Source organism: Callorhinus ursinus, unplaced genomic scaffold, assembly GCF_003265705.2.
Source record: "Callorhinus ursinus isolate GAN/ISIS: 27379988/994484 unplaced genomic scaffold, GSC_fseal_2.0 scaffold19, whole genome shotgun sequence".
Lineage (NCBI taxonomy): Eukaryota > Metazoa > Chordata > Mammalia > Carnivora > Otariidae > Callorhinus > Callorhinus ursinus.
In genome coordinates this window covers 5,599,871-5,623,538 of record NW_027397081.1, presented here as the reverse complement: position 1 = coordinate 5,623,538, position 23,668 = coordinate 5,599,871, and the positions used below count along the sequence as shown (strand labels likewise).

Below are 23,668 nucleotides of genomic sequence, written 5' to 3'. Positions count from 1 at the left end.
TGTTCCTCTCTCACCTCCCCAAGGCTTCACCCTCTCCATTAAAGCACTGTCCTCCACCCAGTTGCTACGGTCAAAAATCCGGGCATCCTTCTTCCTTCCTCCTCTTCGCCTGCCCCCTACAGTCAGTGTTTCAGCACATCTTCTTAGGTCTGGCTCCCAACATAATCTGAATCTGTTCATTCCACTCCACATCCACTGCAGTCTCCTTATGACAAGTCACCTTATGACTTCAGCAGATCCCTAACCGCACTTCTCGAATCCATGCTCTCTCCAGACGTTGTGGGTTAGAGCAGGTGGAAGAATCAGTCACCATTGGCTACATTGCAAGGCTACCAGATGATTCATTAGAGAGCCTGGACCCAATTTGGAGTGCTGAAGGATTAGACTTTTCAATAATGACTCTATTGGGGCGCCTGGGTGGCTCAGTTGGTTAAGCATCTGCCTTCAGCTCAGGTCACGATCCCAGGGTCCCCGGGTCGGACCCCGAGTCAGGCTCCCTGCTCAGCGGGGAGTCTGCTTCTCCCTCTGACCCTCTTCCCTCTCGTGCTCTCTTGCTCAAATAAATAAAATCATTTTTAAAAAATGACTCTATCATTTAAGAATAACATTCTATATATTCTTTGTGAGAAAAATTCCTGTCATAACTATCTCCTTTGTAGAGCATATAAATCAGTTAGCATTTTGCTCATTTAAGTATTTTTATCCTCACTAAAATCCATTTTAACTCAACAGAGAAAAGAAATTTACAAACATCTATTTGGGGGCTTTTATTTTTATTTTTTAAAATAAAGATTTATTTATTTATTTATTTTAGCAGGAGGAGGGGCAGAGAGGAGAGAGCATCTCAAGCAGACTCTCTGCTAAGCGTGGAGCCCTATGCGGGGCTTGATCCTACGACCCTGAGATCAAGACCTGAGCTGATATCAAGAGTCAGGCACTTACTGGACTGAGCCACCCAGGGGCCTTTCATTTAAAATATTCTTTAAATCACCTGCTCATTGGGCGCCTGGGTGGCTCAGTTGGTTAAGTGACTGCCTTCAGCTCAGGTCATGATCCTGGAGTCCCGGGATCGAGTCCCACATCGGGCTCCCTGCTCGGCGGGGAGTCTGCTTCTCCCTCTGACCCTTCCCCCTCTCATGTGCTCTCTCTGTCAAATAAATAAATAAATAAAATTTAAAAAATAAATCACCTGCTCATTTAAGAAAAATTAAACAGCATGTTTACACATACACTAGGAAGGGGCGCCTGGGTGGCTCAGTGGTTGGGCGACTGCCTTCGGCTCGGGTCATGGTCGCGGAATCCCGGGATCAGTCCCGTGTCAGGCTCCCTGCTCGGCAAGGAGTCTGCTTCTCCCTCTGACCCTCTTCCCTCTCACGCTCTCTGTCTCTCATTCTCTCTTTCTCAAGTGGATAAATAAAATCTTTAAAAAAAAAATACACTAGGAAGTGGAAATTCTCTATAATCTCTCTCCCACCTTCTAAGAAATCCACTGTTTTGGATTTGCTTTGTTTTCCTCACGGTTTTCTGTGTCTCCATTAAAGGATACACAAAGGGGGTGCCTGGGTGGCTCAGTCGTTGAATGTCTGCCTTTGGCTCAGGTCATGGTCCCAGGGTCCTGGGATCGAGCCCCGCATCGGGCTCCCTGCTCAGCGGGAAGCCTGCTTCTCCCTCTGCCACTCCCCCTGCTTGTGTTCCCTCTCTCGCTGTGTCTCTCTTTGTCACATAAATAAATAAAATCTTTAAAAAAAGAAGATGCACAAAGGAGTTTCTCAAGTGTGGTGGTTGTATCCCTTACATCAGAAAACCCTGGAGTGCCTATGAAAAAGGCAGAGATCCAGGCTCCACCCTGGGAAGATCCTGATTCCATAGATCAGTAGATAGGCCCCAAATCAGCCTTTTCCCCCAAGCATGCACTTGGGGGTGATTTTTCCGCAGCCTAACCGTTGAGAACCCCTGGATAGTGCTTAAGAACGTGTCCAGCCATTTATGAACGGAGAGGCCCTGTGTGTACTAATTAACCCAGCTAAGGCTCTGTTTACTTATCTGTAAAGTTGGGATAAAAATAGCATCTGCAGGCGCCTGCGTGGCTCAGTCAGTTAAGTGTCTGCCTTCGGCTGGGGTCATGAACCCCGAGTCCCAGAATCAACTCCCGGGTCCGGGCTCCCTGCTCGGCGGGAGGGAGTCTGCTTCTCCCTCTGACCCTCCACCCTCCCATGCTCTCTTTCTCACTCTCAAATAAATAAATAAAATCTTAAAAAAAAAATAGCATCTGCATCATAGAGGTTTTTTTTTCTTTTTCATGGAGTTATTTTAAAGATTAAATATGGGGGTGCCCGCCTGGGTGGCTCCGTTGGTTAAGCCTCCAACTCTTCGTTTTGGCTCAGGTCATGATCTCAGGGTTGTGGGATCGAGCCCTCGGTGGGCTCCCTGCTTAGCAGAGTCTGCTTGTTCCTCTCCCTCTGCCCCTGCCGTGCTCGCGCGTGTGCGAGCCCACACAGTCTCTCTCTCTCGGATGAATAAAATCTTTAAGAAAAATTAAAAAAAAGTTTAAATATGATAATGCATGTAAAGCATAATGTATTATACATGTAAGCACTCCATACATAGGACAATGAGAGCTAATACATATAATACTCTGTGTCGGGCACCGTGCACTTTACAAAGATGGATACTTGTAATGCTGGAATTCTGCCCTCCTCGTGGATCATTTAAACTTCACATCCGGCTGATGTGAATGATCCGGTAGGAGGGACAAAACGATGATGCAGAAGGGTGGCGGACTGCCGGAACTGTTGTCCTGATGAGGAGCGGGTCGGCCTTGGCCCGGGGCGGGGACAGTCACACCTAGCAGCGGGGGCACCACGCACAAATGGGCTGTCGGCTGGGAGCATCATTGTCTTCTGAGTGCCCCGCCGCCCACGTTGGGAGCCTGACAGTGAGGACGTTGTGAGAAAAGAAGATGGGAGATTAGGATTTGCGGCGGAGGGAGAGTGAAGGGACCGAGGAAGTGCATTCGGATTCCTAGGCAGCTCCAAGGATGCCCTGGAGACTACTGGTTGTGAATTTTAGTTGAGACTGCTCAGCGTAGCTAAGGAAACTGAGACTCGGCAGGGCTAGGTGATGTGCCCAAGGTCTCACAGCTCGCGAGCCACATTCGGGGGCTCCGACAGAGGCAGGGAATAGGCATAGAACGGGACGGGACCAAGGCTGGGGTTGTGCTGAGGCAGGATGATGGAGGCAGTTGAGCACACATGTGAAAGCGCAAGTGTGATGATTGACCGCGGGATTAAAGCTGAATCGGGATGGTGAAGAACAGCGAAAAGACAGAAGGACCAAAGTACTGGGTGAGAGCCGAAGGGTTGCTGGAGTCAAGGCACAACAGGGGACTGAGCTGGTAGGAACGATGTGAGGAGGTGGTTGGAGGGTGAAACGGAGCTCAGGCTGTTAACGGTGGCAGGGGGCGGGTGGCTGAGGCCGGCTGGAGGACAGGAGCCCCCGGAAAGGGGGTTAGTCTCCGTGTTCACGGCAGTGGCCTGATGTCGCACTCTTGCTGAGGCTTTTCCACCTTCCCTATCTTATTCTCCTTGCTCCCTAGTTCCCAGTTCCTGGATTATCTCCCAAATAAGCCACTGGTATGTCAAGTCCTTGTTTCAGGAGAAACCTTACTAAAACACCAGAGTACTAATAATCTTCCATGTTAATATTGAAATCACCAAGAATTACGACAGGGGTCATTAGGGAGGGAATTATAGTGAGTCGGGACTTAAACTAATTAAAGAATGAGCGAGTATGACCTCAGGGGTTGGCACGTGATGGTGACAAGGAGGGTTAGTGGATGGATCGTCCTTTGACATCTGACTCAAAACTGAGTGCTCCTAGGAAAGAGGGGAGAGGTTAATTTGGAAGTGGCAGTGGGGAGCAAAGAAGACCAGCACCCGAGCTCCAGGCCCAGGGGTACATCAAACATCTTGCGAGAGAAATGCAGGAGAAGCAATGACTTCAGGGGTGAATCAAGCTTCACCGAGAATAAGAAAGTAAAGAGAAGAGTTTGAGGCAACAGAGGATTTTACTGCCTGTCCAGCGGCGTGGCAGTGAGGGAAGTGGGAGATGGCATCAGAAGGGGATCAGTACCGAGGGGTAACCTAGGTATCGGGACGTGTTGTGGATACAGACAACACAAGGCTAAAGGCATAATGAGATTGGTCATAATAGTGTAAGAGCAGGTATGGGGCGGGGTGTGTGTGTGTGTGTGTGTGTGTGTGTGTGTGTGTGTGTGTCAGGCAGTAGGGCTGGGTTGGGATCTTGCCAGAAGCACAAGAGTTCTAGCATCCTCTCTTCTCTGTTACAGCTGGAAGTACGGAAGCTGGGAAAGGGCGCTCCTACTCCATCCAAATCCAGAGGATTCTTGGGAATTCTCTCTCTCTCTCTCTCTTTTTTTTTTTTTAAAGAATTTTAAGCAATCTCCATACCCAATGTGGGGCTTGAATTCACAACCCCAAGATCAAGAGTTGCACACTCCACCAACCGAGCCAGCCAGGGCCCCAGGAATTTTCTTGATCCTTATTAGAAGGAGCAGGGAACCCAGGGGGAAACACAGGCTTAACCAAAGTACTGAGAATTCTGGGGAACAAATTCTAATAACTAGTTTGAGGCTAGTGTTCTCAAAGCAACTGATGAATTGCCACCTGTTCTTTCCAGCTTCTTCATTAACAATTGTTAACCAACACCTGAAGCTTATGCTTTAATTGTATTTTCTAGACAAGGATGAATTAAATAATATGGAGCTTATGATATTCTATTTATGTAATGGAAAACAACCCCCAAATCCTGAAAAATAGAAAAAGTGTCTAAAGATGAAAAATATTGCAAAACAACACCGTGAAGCCCCAGAATTGTCAGTTCTTGAAAAACCAGTGATTGGGTATATGATATCTGGAACAAATAGATATTTTAACCAACTTGTTGGGTTGACCAACTTGTATCCTATGAACGTGCTTGGAGTCAAATTATCTTCCACCATATCAGCTAGTGTTGGTGATTGAAACTAGATCCAAGTCTTCAGATTTGGGATTTAATGCTCCTCTTGTCTGAAGGATGGTTTCACAGAAAAATATTAACAGAAATATGCTCAAGGCATGTTTTGCTTGAACTGTGGGGTTGACTCCTGTTACATCTGTGGGTCTCTCCTTACTCTCACAATATACCCTAACTCTTCTTCACGGAGGAGAGGAGCGATTAACCCGCAGATGGCTCCAAGTTTTCGGACGTTTCTGCTGGACTTGTTTGTTCCAGTGCCCAGGTCAACCTCTTCCTCTTTCCCTTCCTCTCCCACTGAATAGTTCCCCGGCAGGTGGAAACTCTTCCTTCTTGGAAAAAGGCAAGTCAGAGGTTTTAAGTCTGCGCTCCTTAACTTTGCCTTCTGCTGCCCTCCAGCGACCACTGTTGGATTTGCAGCCGCTGGGATGGGGAGTGTTCAAAGCTCCGTCTCACGCGCTCCCCCTCGTGATAACATGAGTTAACTACAGGGGCAGGAGCTGCCCTCTGAGACGACTTGATTTGGGGCTTAAGGGGGATCTCAAAGAACCTGGAAAGCCCCCCCCCCACAGACACGCTAATACTTCTAATACTTGTTTCATTATCTATAATTACACAGACATTTATTCACTTTCCCAGTACCAGAAAAAACAAGCAACTTTATCTTGCCTAATTAGTGCTAAGTGGAAGAAACAGAAATTAGCAGCTGTTGGCCAATTATAACATTTTTATTCATGCTATCACTTGGAGACCTCATCTAATTAGAATTTTTTAAAATCCTATAATAGTAATTCTACCCAAGCTACTATCATTCAAAAGCCTTATCCAATTTATTTTTAAATTCTCTGTTTAGACAGTTTACAAGATAAGGATGAATTATGAAAATATCTTAGTAATAGAATTTACAGACTTTCTACATGAAACTCAATTTCCTAATTGAATTAAACCCGAAGTAAATTGTCAGAGTATTTTTCGCTGCCAAAGCAATCCAGTCGTTGTAGCACAGAGGATGTATCTGCTTTATTTTGCTTAATAAATACTTGACTTATGAAATTAAAACATCCCCAGGCAACGAAATCACATCAATACATTTTTAAAGTTTATTTATTTTAGTTATCTCTACACCCAACGTGGGACTCGAACTCACAACCCCAAGATCAAGAGTCACAGGCTTTTCCGACTGAGCCAGGCAGGTGCCCTGGTGTCACATCAATATCAAAACCATACTTTTGCCACTTCGTCCACCAACCCCCGCTTCTCCCCTTCACTCTTTTTGTTTTGTTTTATTTTGTTAGTCTCCAGGGCATCCTTCAAAATGCTCAGGATCAATGCTGCTTGCACTCAGCTTCACCTAGCTCCATCATTTACAATGTATTGATGATTTCAGATAATACAGTTAGAAACTAATGATGAGCCAATGGACAATAAACATAAGGCGAAGAGTAGGGCATAAAATATTTACAGTATGGTGCTGGAGAATATGTCTTGAAAGGGAGGCCAGGTGTCTTTTTTTCCCTCTCTTCTCTCTGAATAGAACTCACCCACTCAGTTGTCGATGGGGTGCCTGGAATACAACAGCCCTCCTTCGACTGGGGCAGCTTACAAGGTTTCATAGCCGTAGTCCATCCACTGGACATACACAAGAATCAGCTCAGACTAGCAGGGACATCCGGTTACATTACCTTTGATATGGTTTCCCCTAAATTAATTTGTATATTCAATAAAATTCTGATAAAAGACTTACATGATTTTGTTTGTTTGTTTACAGAAACTTGACAAGGCGACTGAAAATGTATTTGGAAGAAACATGTGGAAGAACAGCAAAAAAATAAAAAATAAAAAAACCCAGAGAAATAAATAAATAAATAAAAAAGCAAAGGAGGACTTGCCCAACTACATATCAACCCATATTACATTTCCTTTTTCTTTTTCTTTTCAAAGATGTTATTTATTTATTTGAGAGAGAGCACGAGAGCAGGGTGAGGGGCAGAGGGAGAAGCAGGCTTCCCGCTAAGCAAGGTTGTGGAACTTGATCCCAGGACCCTGAGATCATGACCTGAGCCAAAGGCAGATGCTCAACTGACGGAGCCACCCAGGTGCTTTACTTTTTCAATGGGGGCTTTCTTTTAGTTCTCAGAACACTTTTTTACCATAAGAAATTTCACAGAAGTAGGGACACCTGGGTGGCTCAGTTGGTTGATCGGCTGCCTTCAGCTCAGGTCATGATCTTGGGGTCCTGGGATCGAGTCCCGTGTCAGGCTCCCTGCTTCTGGGGAGTCTGCTTCTCCCTCTGCCTCCACCCCTCTTCCCACTCATTCTCTCAATCTCCCTCTCTCAAATAATAAATAAATAAAATCTTTTTTAAAAAAGGAATTTCACAAAAGTAGAAAACTATCACAATGGAACTCCATACGGCTACAGTACTAGATTCATACAGCTGCTCTAACAAATTACCACAAATGTAGTTGCTTAAAACAATACAGATTTAGTCCCTTACTGTTCTGGAGGTTGAAAGTACAAAATCAAGGTGTTGGCAGGGCTGCATTTCTTCTGAAGGTCCTGGGAAAGAATCTGTTCCTTGCCTTTCCCGCCTTCTAGCGGCTGCCTGCCTTCTGTGGCGGGTGGCTCCCTCCTCCAGCCAGCTGACCAGCAGCACAGCATCTTCTGTCTCTTTGATTCTGCTTGCTTCTACTGCCACATGGTCATCTTCTCTTTTGGCTTTGACCCTCTTATAAGGACTCTTGTGATTACGTGCGGCTCACCTGGAAAAGCCAGGGTCATCTTCCCGCTAATCAAGTAATCACCCGCAACATTCTTTTCTGTCCTGGAGATCAGAACATGGACACCCTTTGGGGGCGGCCCATTGTTTTGTCTCCCGTCCATACCAGAGATTCAGTCACTCTTGTCCCATGTATACCTCTAATCTATTATTTTGAAGAAAGTCCCAGATAGCCTGTCATCAACATTTTAGTATGCATCTGTAAAAGGTAAGGGTTCCATCTAAAAACACAAAAATAAACCAATATTGCACCAAAAAAATCAACACGATATCTTGGTATTATTTAACATTCAGTTTTTCCTGATGGTTACTTCTTTCTTACAGCTGAATCAACACAACCCACACGGTTGATGTTCTAACTTGTAAGCTTCTGAGATTCCCCACTCTGATCCCCCTTCCATGAAAGGCACATTGTCCCAGCTCGGATGTCTGCTGGTAACACTCTGTTCAGTCCCCGCAGGGACTGCCACCTCACCCAAGGCCACACCTCTTCTGGGAGGCCTGCCTCCTACAACTTCTCAACAAAAAGAATAAAAGGCCCAGCCATCTCCACCTAACTCTGTCTCAGAGTCAGCTTCCTGGAAAACCTGTCCTATGACAGTGGTTACCAGGAAGGAGGGTTTCCATAGAGAAGCAGCTAAAATGGGGTTTTAGAACTGAATCACTTCCTACTATTATGATGAAGACACCATTACAGATTGTTCAAATTTTGTCCAGTGGTGAATTATTCGATATATGCTGGAAGGAAAGCCATTAGCTGGTGCACTGTATCAGGTGTGTGAGTAATATAGGCTAACTGTAAGACAGTGACAATAGTAACCATACGTACAATGGTGTTGGGTGGCTATCACAAAGTACAAAAAAATGATGATGAAAATCTGAGAGCATGAATTGCCAATTGCAGACTACCTGTGAAGTTCAGGAGGTGCCCCTGATGGCTTACACAGAGGCCGTCATCTCTGACAGCGGGAGGGTACAGTAGGCCAACACCAGGCCCAGGGCTTACTCTTCAGAGTAGCTGAGCTCTAGAGAGAGTTCAACGCCCTACAAGGCAGGTCTTCTATGCCAAGGTCAGAGCCTTGATTGAAAAGGAAGGGGAACCTGACACATGGACTGAGGACATCTAGTCCTCAGACATGATGACCTACAGAGTCTTGAATCATCAGATTTCTCCGAAACCTCTGAGCCTGAGAGCCCACCCCTCACCATTAAGAACCAGCTCTTCTCCCTTGGCTTGCTGATGATGCAGAGATTTTTTTTTTTTTTCCCACACAAGGCAACATGTGCATCCTCTCCAGACCTGAATCATGGTTAAGTCACAATATAACCCAGTCAAGACTGTGTTGGGCCAGATAAGGGAGAAAAGAGACTACATTCCAAAAGGAATCGCAAGACTGCCCGTAGGTGTGGGTAGGGGCTGGGGGGCTGCGCAGACTACTGGCTTCTGAACGTGCTTCATCAACAGGCCAGGACATAGAGTTGGATAAGGGAAATCTTACTGATTTGGGAGAATTTTCACAGCGTCTTGGATTTCATGCTCTGGCAAGAACCCCAGGAAATGGTTCCAATTTGCTCCTAGGATGCCCTCCAGAAACGGAGAAGTCATGTCACACTCAAGGAGGTTGGAATGCTAGAACTGCCGTGACCGATCATAGAAGGGTTAAAACGCTCAGAGAAGTGAGCTTGCCAAAGTGGATGTAGTAGGTAGAGTGGAAAATTCTCCCGGTGATAGTGTTGCCCAGGATGGCCTGAAAGATACATCACGTAGCAAGACAAGAAGGAATGTGAAGGAACGTCCTGGTCAGAGGGTCACGGGTGTGACTCACTAGGATGTTCAGGTGTGGCTCTCCTCTAGAGCCCAGGGATGGTGGTGGGAGAGGTCCTACAGAACTGGCTTCCTGATGGGATCTGGGCTGACAGGACACTCTAAAACAAGTCATTAGGTGGCAAGGCTTAACCATCAGGAAATCATGTGGACACAATTATCATAATATACCTTAAGGTCAGGGGTGCCTGATCCGCAGAGAGTTATTGAGATGCTGGATAGAACATGGTGCCCTTGATGGTTTATGTGTCAACTTGGCTGAGCCACCGGGTGCCCAGATAGTTGGTCAAATATTTTTCTGGGTGTTTCTGTGAGAGTAATTTTTGGATGAGATTGACATTTAAATCAGTCGACTTTGAGTAAAGCAGATTGTACTCCACAAGATGAGTGGGACTCATCCAGTCAGCTGAAGGCCTGAATAGAACAAAAAGACCCACCTGTCCTAGCAAGAGAATTGTCCAGTGGACTGACTTTGGATCTCATCTGCAACACTAACTCTTCTTGATTTTTCAGTAGGTGGCCTTCAGACTCAGGCTGGAATTCAGGCTCTCCTGTCAGCCCACCCTGCAGATTCTGGACTTGTCAGACCCCACAGTCTTATGAGCTAATTTCTCATAATGAATATCTTCAATATATACACCTGATTGGTTCTCTGGAACTAATCCTCTGGGGAACCTAATACAATGGCTCTGCTGCTAAGAGATGGGCAGCCAGAGTGGTATATGGCAATTTATACCATCAAAAAGAAAAAAAAATCAAGGATGTATGATCAGGAGGTTCAGGGCAGTCACTCCAAAAAAAAAAAAGTCACATTCCCTTACCCAGTTTTCAGACCCAGAATCTATTGACTTTTGAAGAAGTTGGGTCCCCAGAAGGAAGGACCCCACAACATCTCAGTGAGTGTACATAGTGATGATTTCTCCTGTCTTTTCCCAAAGAGACCTACAGCCATTTACTTTGGCAACTATGCATTTGGGAAAGGGGAATACCCAAATATTTCAAGGACCATTTGACACAGGGTACAAGTTGACTTTGACATTCAGAGACCGAAAGCATCATCGTAGTCCCACTGTTAGAATGGGGACATATGGGGATCAGGTAATAAATGATACACTTGACTAGTTCCGGCTTTCAGCGGGTCCACTGCATCTACAGACTCACCCAGTGGTCCTTTCCCCCAGTCCTCTGACGTAATTGAAATAGACACACGTGGTAGCTGGCACACCATATTGGGTAATTAGTCTGTGAACTAAATAAAAACTAGCATATGGGGAAGGCCAAAGAGCCTCTGCCCTGGCCAGGAGAAGAAATATTATATCCTCAGGGAAATGGTGAAAATTCGGGCTATTCTTAAAGAGTCTAGAATTCAGGTGTGATAATCCTCATCACATCTCCATGTAATTCACCAGTCTTGCCTTCATTTTAGAGAAGGACAGTAGGCGACCAAACTCAACCAACTGCAGCACCAACAGTACCAAATTGTAGCATTATTCTGTCCCAGCTATGCTCTCTTTTCTGGAGGAGATCAATGGTCCTGGGTCCATGGCTTAAGGCTTTCGATTTTGTGAATACGTTCTTCATAACAGAAAAGAGGATCAGAAACAGTTCACGTTCACATGGAAGGGACAAGAGTGAAAAACTACAGTTTTGCCCCAGGGTCATGTCAACCCTCGTGTCCTTTGTCATACTATAGTCCAAAGACACCTGGACTATCTTAGCCTCCTGTGTAACACCATATCGATAAAGGACGTGCTTGATGTGAAATGACTGGTTTGTATGCTGAAAGCCTCGGTGAGACGCACGTACTGCAGAGGCGTGAAATAGGTCAGGTGATCAGCTGCATGCTGAGACGTTCTATCTAAATTAAAGAACAAGCTGTTGCATCTTACCTTGAAGAAGGATGTACAAAGGCTGTTGGGCCTCCTCAAGTTCTGAAGATAACTTAGTCCCCACCAGATAATACTGCTCCAACCCATACCCTGGGTTTCCAGAAGAGGAAAGGGCTCCATAGCAGGCCCAAATTGTGTTGCAAGTGGCCCTACGACTTGGACCAAAAACCAGCAGACCCTCTACTGTTAGAGCTTAGCAAAGACACTGCAGAGTCTATGGTGAGACCCAGTGGGAGAATCACAAGCAGCCCCTTGGGTTCCTGATCAAAGTCATTCCATGTAGAGCAGAGAATTATATGACTTTTTATTTTATTATTTTTTAATGTTTTTTAAAGATTGTATTTATTCGTTTGAGAGAGAGAGAATCTCAAGTCGACGCCCCACTGAGCTCGGAGCCACATGTGGGGCTTGATCTCACAATCCATGAGATCATGACCCGAGCCCAAATCACATGTAGGTTGTAACCGACTGAGCCACCCAGGTGCCACTCTATGCCTTTTTAACAACTCTGGCATAAAGCTGGACACTGGTAGAAGTGAAGAGCTTGACCATGAAGCAGCAAGTGTCTATTGGCCATGAATCCCCTTCATGAGTCCGTGTCCTTTAGAGCCGCCAAGCACAGCAACACTCCTTTATAAGAGAGACGTGGCATATCCGGGGTTGACCACTGGGTGTGGTCTTGGGGATCCCCTAGGCAGGGACCAACCAGCCACCTACTGCCAGATAATTTACACTGAAACTTTTCCATCTTGGAAGGTGCAGAGGTTTGTTCTTCCTGGAAGAGATACATATTGTGGATGTGGTTTTACCTTCATTGTCCGCAATGCTTTCAGCTGCACTGCGCACCCTGAGCTCACAGGATGCAGGATGCCTTATCCAACCAATGGCATTCCCCATAGTGCTGTGTCTGACCAAGAAACCAATTTCACAGCAAAGGCAGTGCTGCAGGGGGCCCATGCTTCCAGAATTCTTTGGTTCTACCACGTACTTTATCATCAGAAGCAGCTGGCCTAATTGAAAGGTGAACTCACTTACTGAAGACTCAGTTACAGCGCCATGTAGGAGATAAAACCTGAAAGTATGCGGTTCTGTCTTACACGGTGCAGTATACGCTCTGGATCAGGGACCATTAATATAGTGTAGCCTCCTCCATAGCCTGAATACATGGGTCTGGGAATCGTGGAATAGAAATACGAGTTTTGTTCTTTTTTTTAAACATTTATTTATTTTGAGAGAGAGAGCGAGAGCATGAGCAAGCTCAAGTGTGGGGGGGAGGGGCAGAGGGAGAGAATCCTCAAGCAGACTCCCTGCTGAGTTCGGACCCTGACTCAGGGCTCAATCCCAGTACCCACGAAATAATGACCCATGAGATCATGACATGAACTGAAACCACGCCAGATGCTTAACTGACTGAGCCACCCAGATGCCAAGAAATACGAGTTTTTTTTACTGTCATTTGAACTCTTAGATTTAAGAATATTCAATGCTACTTTACTCCACTACTTTTCATTTTGTTGTTCATATTGTCCCAGCTTTGGCCTTTCCAGGTTTGTTTCTATGTTCTTTTGGTATGTCCATAGAATTCCTGGATCACTTCCTTACCTTCCTTACCTGGTGTGACAAGATGTCCAGGCTCATTGTGTCCATTTCTTGCTCCAGACCAAGAAGTAGCCATTTCACCAAAGAGCCCTGGTGCTTTTTATTTTGAAAGGGAAAGAGTACTCAGAGACCACAGTCTGGGTGCTGATGGGCATGGGAGGGGCTCATAGCAGTTGGGTTAGTTATTCTGGCACAGTACTTTAAAACTTCAGTAAATGATTCGGGGTGCCTGGCTGGCTTAGTCGGTGCAACATGCGACTTTTTTTTTTAAGATTTTATTTATTTGAGAGAGAGTGATGGAGAGAAAGAGCGAGAGAGCACAAGCCCAGTGGGAAGGGAGAGAGGGAGAGAGGGACAAGCAGACTCTCCTTTGAGCAGGGAGCCCGATGCGGGGCTCGTTTCCTGGACCCAGGATCACCACCCGAGCAGAAGGCAGATGCTCAACTGACGGAGCCACCCAGGCGCGCCTGGCATGCTCCTCTTGATCTGGGAATCTTGAGTTCGAGCCCCATGTGGGTGGGGTACAGAGATTACTTAAAATCTTAAAAATAAAAAAACTCTGGGGGGGTCTTGGCTGGCTCAGTTGGTTAAGCATCTGACTTTTGATCTCAGCTCAGGTCTTGATCTCAGGGTTGTGAGTTTGAGCTCCATGTTGGACTCCGTGCTGGGCATGGAGCCAACTTAAAAAACTAAACTAATAAAAAAAGTCAATAAATTAAAGTGTGGTATTAGCTCAATAATAGACAATCAGTAGAATTGAAGTCTGGAAACAGATTCTGTACAGACACACAGAGAGCTACACTATAGATAAGTAAATCTTTTGTGATAAAGATGTTAATTCAAATGTTTGGAGAAAGGAATGCATGACGTTGGAACAATGGACTATTCAGAAAAAAATCCTATGTCCAAATAAATTCTGACATATAAAAGTGTAAACATAAAAAGCAAAATGTATGACAGTGCTTTGTAATTTTGGGCTAGGGAAGAAGTTCCTTTTTTTTTTTTTTAGATTTCATTTTATTTATTTGACAGAGAGAGACACAGCGAGAGAGGGAGCACAAGCAGGGGGAGCAGGAGAGGGAGAAGCAGGCTTCCCGCGGAGCAGGGAGCCCGATGCGGGGCTCAATTCCAGGACCCTGGGATCACGACCCGAGCCGAAGGCAGACGCCCAACGACTGAGCCACCCAGGCGCCCCGGGAAGAAGTTCCTAATCAAGACATAAATCCTAGAAGATAGGAAGAAAAATGAAAACTTTACAACAAAAGATAACATACACAAGCTATTACTGGCTGCAAGAGAATAATCTCAACATACAAAACAAAGCATTTCTGTCCATATGATAGAAAATGGTCTTTAAAAAAATCAGTAAGAAAAATTCTAATAATCCAATTGAAAATGGGAATAGGGTACTAGTAGATAGTTCACCAAGGAAATAAAAATGATTGATTAATTTATGAATGTGGCTCAGACTCAGAACAGAAAAATGCAAATTAAAAAAGAATATTTAAGCTCCAGAGCGGAGTACCAACTGCGGCGGTCGGCGTCATGGCAGGGCAGGCGTTTAGAAAGTTTCTTCCCCTCTTTGACCGAGTTTTAGTTGAAAGGAGCGCAGCTGAAACTGTAACCAAAGGAGGTATTATGCTTCCAGAAAAATCTCAAGGAAAAGTGTTGCAAGCAACAGTAGTAGCTGTTGGATCGGGCTCTAAAGGAAAGGGTGGAGAGATTCAACCAGTTAGTGTGAAAGTTGGAGATAAAGTTCTTCTCCCAGAATATGGAGGCACCAAAGTAGTTCTGGATGACAAGGATTATTTCTTATTTAGAGATGGTGACATTCTCGGAAAGTATGTGGACTGAAATCATTATTAAAATGGCATGAAGTGAAGCTGCCCATTCCAGTGAAGTTGTGAAATCTTTCATCATGTAAATAATTTTCATGTCTCTCTTTTATAATAAACTAATGGTATCCAAACTAAAAAAAAAAAAAAAAAGAATATTTAAAAAAAATGAAATGAGAATATTTTTGCCCATCATTTGTCAATATGTCAAAATTTTGCCATTATTTGGTATTAATGAAGGATCTGAGGAAACAAATATTCTTATAACTCTTTTTGAAAATATCACTGGACTACTCTTTTTAAAGGAAATTTGGCAAGATCTACTAAAAATATGTGCATTGACCTCTGACACAGCACACTTCTGGGAATACATCAGACAAAATTACTCACAGATTTTCCCAAAAAATATGTTCACTAATATGTTTATTGCAACATTATTTATAGTAGCAAAAAATTGGAAACAATCTAAACGTTTATTATTGAGTGGTTAAATAAATCATTATTTCCCACTATATGTGGCACTCTATGAAGTTGTCAAAATCAACGTGTGTCAAAATAGAAGAGATTTCTAAGACCCTATTATGTGCAAAAAGCAAGTTACAGAACAGTGTTATAACTGATCTCATCTGTGTGGTCCTTCATCCATTATGTGTGTATTTTATGTATAAATACATAGGGAAAAGACATGAAAGATAAAAAATTGTGAACAGTGATTGTCTCTTACAGGGAAATGGAGTTGGAGAGGGTAAAAGGAAGTTTTCACTTTCCCCTTTATATCTCTATTGTTAGATTTTTTCTTTTTACAACATGGCTGTATTATTACAAAGAGGAAATACATTAAATATTGAAAGAGTCATTTTTCAGGTGATGGGTCTAATGGCGATTTTCCCTCTTCTTTCCTTTTTAAAGATTTTATTAATTTATTTTAGAGAAGGAGAGAGAGAGCATGAGCCGGGGGGGGGAGGAAGAGAGGGAGAGAGACGAGGAGACTCTTCGCTGAGCACGGAGCTTGACGTGGGGCTCGATCCCACGACCCTGCGATCACGACCTGAGCTGAAACCAAGAGTCGGACGTTTAACCGACTGAGCCACCCAGGTGCCCCCTTCTTTCTATTTTTCTATATTTTCCAAATTTTGTACAAAGAGCTAACATTTTTTACATAGTGGGGATTCTTTTAGTAAAATAACGGTACAGGGTGTCTGGCTGGCTCAGTTGGTAGAGCATTCAGTTCTTGATCTCAGGGTCGTGGGTTCAAGTCCCACACTGGGCATAGAGCTTACTATAAAAATAAAAAAAAAGGACGGTACTACCTTAAAAACATGCCAACTGAAGGAAGCCAGGCACAAAAGACCACATATCATTTGATTCCATTTATATAAAATGTCTGGTACAGGCAAAGAGAGACACAGAGTAGATTCAGTGGTTGTTTAAGACTCAGGTGGGGTGAAGTGGGAGGGGTGTTGGGAGTGATAGCGAAAGGGTGTGGGGATTTCTTTTCGAGGCGACAAAAATGCTCTAAAACTGTGGTGATGGTTGCACATTTTGGAGTATGTGAAATCTGAAAAACCATCTAATGATACGTCTTAAATGGGTGAATTGCACGGTACGTGGATTCTAGGTCAATGAAGCTACTTCCAAAAAATCTTTTAAAAACCAGTGCTACCGATAATCATTTTATACATAACTAAGAAGCCCAGTCCTTTGGCCCAGGGTCCTCACCACACTGTACACACTCACTAACTCTTCTGGTGATGACTGTTTCTAGCTCAGAGGTGGAGACAGGGTGGCTTCACTCATTGGAGCACCTGTCCCTTTGGTAAGATGCTGTCGGGGAACGCCAGCCATGCCCAAGAACAGTATCATCTTCTGTTTGTCCTGCTAAAGCGTTCTCCCCTCATTCTAAGGATCAGACCATTTCAGAGAGTCATGACCCTTTGCGATGATCTGTAAGATTGCAATTATCAGCAATTAGTTTCTGGCGCATCATGGGGATTAAAACTGGCTTGTTGGCAATTCGGTGGTTGTAAGAATACTACTAAAAACAAAAACAAAAGATGACATTTATTGAGTACTTACTATGTGCTAAGTGTTGTGAGTATTTTACATGTGTAACTGGTTATCTGTGCAGAAGCTATGAAATCTTTTTCTGTGTGACTGAACAACTCAATTCAAAATGTAATGAGCCCTTGCTATGTGCAAGGCTGAAGTATGACAAAGAACTAACTAGAGAAAAGTCACAAATTCTGAATTATCTGTTAAGGCATAATAAAAGACCATGATCCTTTTTCATTAATTCTGAAACCCAAAAGGCTCTGAAAATCTATAATTCTCTTGATAACTCACTTGGCAGGCAAAAAAAAAAAAAAAAAAAATCTGACCTCAACTGATGACAGGTTATTTATAGACATTTTTTAGTGTAAATATTCATACATTTTGCTGTACATATATAAATGTTTGATTATGGGGTTCTGCCCCACACTCCACCAGGGTATTATGTAACATATATGGGATTTCAGATCTGATTCTTATTTGCATTTCATTTGTAAATACACACACACACACACACACACACACACACACGGATACATTTAATTGCAAGAAACCGTTGCTTCTGTTTTGAAAGCACCAGTAAAGATGGATAATGTAACAATCTTGTGACAACCACAGTTCTCATTCTCATTCTTTTTATTCATTATTTAAAATCAAATAACACTAATAACGTACTTCAAAAAATGTATATCATGTCTTTCTTCCATTGGCTGTCACTCGAAAAGAAACTGGCAAGAGATGACTGTAGCAAAACATGTTTGTTTCTCCATGGAATGTAGAAATTAAAACCATATATATGGAGTCCACATTTAATAGGATTAATTCAACATAATAATCATTAATTACTAGTCACCGAAGAGCACATCGATAAGACAATGTTTTAGGCACTATTTAAAAAAAGACAAAGAAATTTTCCAGACAGATGTAACAATAAGGAGCACTAATTTAAAATATAATCTTTAAAATTTTTCTTTTCTCTTCATTTATTCTATGCCATGATGATGTATAGGAAGCGAATCAGAGTCTGTAATGATTGCTATAGATTGTCACAGCTCAACACTCATGTGTCTACTTTCATCAGTGATTAGGATTATAGAAATACCAAGTCATGTAGCAGTTCATCCAAGTTCAGGAGAAAAGTTTGTTAGTTATTTTAAGATCAGGTGAAGACTGGTCACTCAGGAAAGTTTAGTGAAAACATGGAGATTTAGAAAGATTTTGAAGCAGAGATGGCTATTTATCAGCTGTGGAATTTACAAGCTAGCTTCTTGTTGGGAATGTATTCTATTTTAAAATACAAAGGATCTAACTTTAAAGCCTTTATATTCTTTCTTTCTTCTTCTTTTTTTTTTTCCCTTAAAGATTACATGTTTCCTTTGTATTTCCAACTAAATCTCTCCAGGCAGTTACAAATGAATTAGCTTCCGAAGTGGGTCTTTAGTCTTTCAAATCATTATCACTCTTTCAGACCTAAGGAAATTATTCAAATACAGTGCACTCTTTAAAGTCAGTGGAAGCTTTGTACTTGATTGAACCAAAGGCAATATAAAATCAAAAGCACTCTTAAAAGGATTTTATTAATCCATAGATTCAGTTTTTGAATACTGTAAAGTTGGATAAATAGATTGGTAAAGTTACCTTAACAGTAATAAAGGCTGCTTTGGTTGCCACTAAAAAGAAATCACGGAGGACTTGGAGGCTTTTGGAAACCTAGTATAAACTTTCAAAGAAATCTTGATGGCTACTATTATGCATATAAAGGCCACATTTAGAAGCATCCTGTTTACAAAATCATTTTGGCTTAAGCTTACCATTTAATGAACCATCACATTTACCACATGCTCTGAAAGCGTTAACGCAGCTCAAGATGAGAAGTGTTTGTCAGGGACAAGTGTATTATATGATCAGATAGTTTTTCATTTCTTCTTTATCATGTTTATTTAAAATATTTAGTAATTAGCTACATCATCCATTCATTTTGAATTTAAATTTAAATAGGTTTAAATTTAAATTAAGTACATTTTAAATTAAATAATTTCAATTATATCTGATTCAAGAATATCTGACTTGTAAGACACTTAGTCAAAATGTTTTGCCTGGAGCAAGTATTTTTACTATTTTGGCATCATTATCCATTATCCATATTCTTCCTAATTATGTGTAAGAAAATAGGTTAGTTATTGTATATATATATGTATGTATATGGATAAAAATATCTGGCTAAGGTTATATAGATGTTTGGCAATCTTGCATAAGAACTCAGATCTTTGTAGTTATTGTTCATTTTAGTGTTGTTGCACCACAAACAACTCTTCTATAACCTCAAAATGCTATGGCCCAGTTTTAGTATTTTGTGGATTCAGCTAGATCACATTTTCCCTTTGCTTTACCACACACGCGCGCGCACACACACACACACACACACACACACACACACACACCCTGACACAGCAGAGTAATGGAAAGAACCTTGACTAGGCAGAGTTCTAGGCTTGTTTCTGCTTTTGTGTGACCTTGGTGAAGTATCAACTTTTGGGCGGCCCTGCATTTCCATTTGTTTTCGTCTGACTCTTTAGTTCTATTCTAAATCTTGGAACACATCATACCCTCTAGGCCAAATATTAGTTTTACCCCAACGTTAGTATTATAAAGGGTGTCCACTGAAACTTAAATCGTATTTTATAGTTTGGCTGTTTAACTTTACAATTAGGCCCAGGGGACCGTACTTTAAATTGTTGTTAGATACTCAGTTTCTGAGTTGGTGCCATTTTGGACCGATGGAAAACTGTACTACAAGATTTAAAATTGTAGCAGTAAAAATAGATGACTTCACATTTGGGGGGACAGCTATTCTCATCTGATCAATTACAGTTTGAACTCACTCGAGTGAAATTAATACAAGGATATCAAGAAAATGTTGACAATAGAACTATTCACAATCTTACAGTGATGTTATAATTTATACTCTTCTCTCCGTAAGCACTATTAAAAATACTTCCATGAACCTAGAAAATGTACAAGTATTTAAAATATAATTAAATATCTACTTCAAAGATGCACAAAAACCACATTCAAACAGGACTTCTGCCTGAATTAAGTCTCCTGGGATTTCCCTCCCTCTCATTTCCACCTTGGAGGAGTGGTGTTTCAGAGCAGGAGGGCAGAGGGCATACATGACCCCCCAGGTCCACGAAAGCATGCACCTTCTTTTGCTCCCTCTGCAGAACGTGGGGATGAGGGGAAAGGATATGAGAAAACAAAATTCTCATCTGTTGTAAATATAATAGTATGCCCATGAGCAGCTGATACCACACTCGTATTTGCATAATGCTTTCTCTATTTACGAAGCTTTTTCACATGATCCACTTGATTCTCAAAATAATTCCATGAAGCACAATAAATGGTGTTATTAGCCTCATTTTACAGTTAAGAGCACGGATGCTTAGCGAGGTTAAGTGACTCACTCATGCTCAAATACTGGTACAGCAAAGGCAAGCTTAGGACCCAGGCTTTCTGATTTCTCATTAAATGTTCTTTCTACCATATCAGTTTGGTTTTCAAACAAATGGAGCTACTATTTTAACAGTAAAAGTCGTGATTTCAAAAAGGGGGCTGCATTTGGTGCCCCTTTGTGATTAGGGATTGTTAACAGAACAGAAATGCAGGTTATAAAATATTTGAGTTTGTGATCAAAATGTCCCCTCCAGGAAGAGAATTTAATCAATAAGTTAAAAATTAGAAAACTCAGAAGTCATTTTATAGCCCTAACTCATTATTCTATCTTTAGTTTTACTGAAATACAATTTGAATGCTAATTATATGAAACATCTAACCAATCGTCCTTGTCCAGAAATCTTTCCTATAATTTTCTTGTACCAGAAACGGGGAAATTCAAGAACTTACGTGGACAACAAAGCGATCACTAAGAACATGCCATATTTACCTATGTCAATAATTTTGACAATAGTTCAGGGTAAATTGCATTTACTTTCTTTGAAAATGCCTGTATATAAATAAATTTGTTTTTCTTGTCTAAATAAGGACAATATACTATAACATCAAAACATTTGCTGATGAATTGTCCTTCATTTTTGTTTTTATAAATATTTGCAATAAAATATTTTGCTTGGATCCTTAGATATCTTCACAAAACATAAAATTATCAAAAGCAATAAATCAGAGAACAAAAATGAGTATAAAACTTATTTTCTTATGTTCAGGTAAATTAAGGGAGGATAAATATTTCAAAGAATGGTTAAAAACATGGTACCTTATACAGGGAATTGTTATTTTAGTCCTAGCTGATGATATGTCTGAGATTGTTTACTTTGTAAGCGAACAGTGCACTTTTAAATCCACTTTACTATTCAGTATTAACAAATTAACTCGTGAGAATATAATGCCTGATAAAATCTTTTCAGTCAGACTACATAGGCACAAAAAACCCATTTTAAACTGTCAAGAAAAATGAGTCATATTGATATACGTGGACATGAAGGTCAGTTGTACGCTAACAAAGTGAGAAAGGGAGTAATTCTGTAGACACTCGAGTTTCAAGAAAAAGTTGTCTGCTTTGCCTGATAATTTAGCAAAATACCCAATCTGGTAGTGTAGCAGGTAAGCATAGTGCTCTGAAATAAATACCTTACAAAACAGCATTAGCGCAGGCTTGTAACTCTTTCTCCAATGTTTGCGTTGCATCATTCTGCCGTCCATGTTGGTATTTATCCTGAGATGACACCCAGTCTGTTCCTGTTAGTTCTTTGGCCTGTTTGAAGTCAGCAGAAGCACTCTTTTCTGGGCTTCACTGCCTCTTCGGAAGAATGCACAGTATTTGGAACAAAACCACTCTTAACCCCTTCCCAGCCATCTTGAATACAGATGTCCCCCCTTTTAATAAGTTCATAAATGTCTCTTGTCAAGATTGTAAAGGACTCCTCGACGTTTGTGGCATCTTTTGCGGAGGTTTCTATATACTTCATACCACAGTCTGCGGACAGGTTTTCGGCTTCTTCCCTAGTCACCTGTCGCTGTGAAGCCAAGTCACACTTGTGTCCCACCAGCAGAAACACAATCCGAAACGGCTGCACGTGCATTTTTGCCTCTTCTAGCCAATCTTTCACATGTTCGAAAGAGCGTCGGTTGGTGATGTCAAACACTAAAAACCCACCAACTGAGTTGCGATAATAAGATCGAGTTATTGATCTGAAAAATAAGTAGAAAAACAGGTTGTCAAAGGACACATTGTCCTGCTTCTCTCCTCTTTCAAGCAATGCAGCACCATAATAAAATGTGAAGCTAACCTGACGTGACTTAAGCCGAATTTATAAATCAAATACGAAGTGTCTTAAGCGGACAAAAGTACTCTGAAACTAACCGGCAAGGCGGTTTCATCCACCGACAGAACATTAAAGTGTAGTTACTCTTAGATAGACTAAAGGACTTCCGTCGTACGTCATCTCGCACTTATGATGTTTTTATTTTCAAGTATCTGATAGAGTAATTATTACATTACTGGGATTAAAAATAGGAACATAGAAAGTTTTGGTGAAGGGCAGAGGTTGCCCGGTTGCCGGGAGGTCCAGCCCGTGGAAGCACCAGCTGGGGACCAGAGGAAGGAGGTCGGGTATCTACCCTTCTCTGTCTCAGCCCGACCGCGGATGAGAAGCAGCTGTGTTCCTGTTTCTGGCCACGGTTCCTGTTGGGTAGCGCCTTTCTAATGGGTTCCACTGGGTTCGGGTGTCCCATTCTCTCTCCTGTCTCTTTTGGCCAGGTGGGGAACGGCTTCTCATCATTGCTAACTCCGAATGCCTCACCAGCCTTTGCTGATGCCCTCCCTTCACCTTGCCCACATTTCCAGAAATGCTCCCTTCCCACCTCATCAAACTTTCAGTTAAACCCTTCAAGTATGCCGTTTGCTTCCTGATTGAATCATGAGGCAAGGGCAAGGCCATACTCTTGTATTTCGTGCCTTTACATGTTATTTTTTCTACCTAGAATGTCTTCTACCCTTTTCTGCCTAGCGACCTCCTATTTCTCCTTCAAGAATCAGTTTAAAAGTCCACAATAGCCAAACTGTGGAAAGAGCCAAGATGCCCATCGACAGATGAATGGATAAAGAAGATGTGGTATATATACACAATGGAATATTATGCAGCCATCAAAAGGAATGAGATCTTGCCATTTGCAACGACGTGGATGGAACTGGAGGGTGTTATGCTGAGTGAAATAAGTCAATCAGAGAAAGACATGTATCATATGACCTCACTGATATGAGGAATTCTTAATCTCAGGAAACAAACTGAGTGTTACTGGAGTGGTTGGGGGTGGGAGGGATGGGGTGACTGGGTGATAGACATTGGGGAGGGTATGTGCTACGGTGAGCGCTGTGAATTGTGCAAGACTGTTGAATCACAGATCTGTACTTCTGAAACAAATAATGCAACATATTTTAAGAAAAAAGAAAAAGAAGAAGATAACAGGAGAGGAAGAAAAGGGGAGTATGTCAGAGGGGGAGACGAACCATGAGAGATGATGGACTCTGAAAAACAAACTGAGGGTTCTAGAGGGGAGGGGGGGAGGGGGATGGGTTATCCTGGTGATGGGTATTGAGGAGGGCACGTTCTGCATGGAGCACTGGGTGTTATGAACAAACAAT

General features: G+C 42.3%; 3 protein-coding genes across 3 annotated transcripts in view; 1 reads left to right on the top strand and 2 right to left on the bottom strand.

Moving 5' to 3' along the window:
* CUL5 (cullin 5) overlaps positions 1–21,781 on the bottom strand; it is a 103,743-nt gene extending 81,962 nt beyond the window's left edge. The window contains exon 1 of the mRNA XM_073904055.1: positions 21,655–21,781. Within this exon, the coding sequence (XP_073760156.1) occupies positions 21,655–21,726 (72 nt within the window). The 5' untranslated portion in view covers positions 21,727–21,781. The remainder of the gene's footprint in view (positions 1–21,654) is intronic.
* On the top strand, positions 14,640–15,103 carry LOC112840338 (10 kDa heat shock protein, mitochondrial). Its single transcript, XM_025893687.2, has one exon. It carries the CDS (start codon positions 14,672–14,674, stop codon positions 14,978–14,980), a length of 309 nt encoding a protein of 102 aa, XP_025749472.1. The 5' UTR covers positions 14,640–14,671; the 3' UTR covers positions 14,981–15,103.
* The window catches only part of LOC112840626 (ras-related protein Rab-39A), a 71,060-nt gene continuing 65,020 nt past the window's right edge, over positions 17,629–23,668 (bottom strand). The window contains exon 5 of the mRNA XM_073903683.1: positions 17,629–22,215. Coding sequence (XP_073759784.1) covers positions 21,789–22,215 — 427 coding nt within the window. The 3' untranslated portion in view covers positions 17,629–21,788. The remainder of the gene's footprint in view (positions 22,216–23,668) is intronic.

What these genes read in the sequence shown, in the direction of transcription:
- LOC112840338 (XM_025893687.2), top strand. Translation starts at nt 14,672, where the DNA reads ATGGCAGGGCAGGCGTTTAGAAAGTTTCTTCCCCTCTTTGACCGAGTT.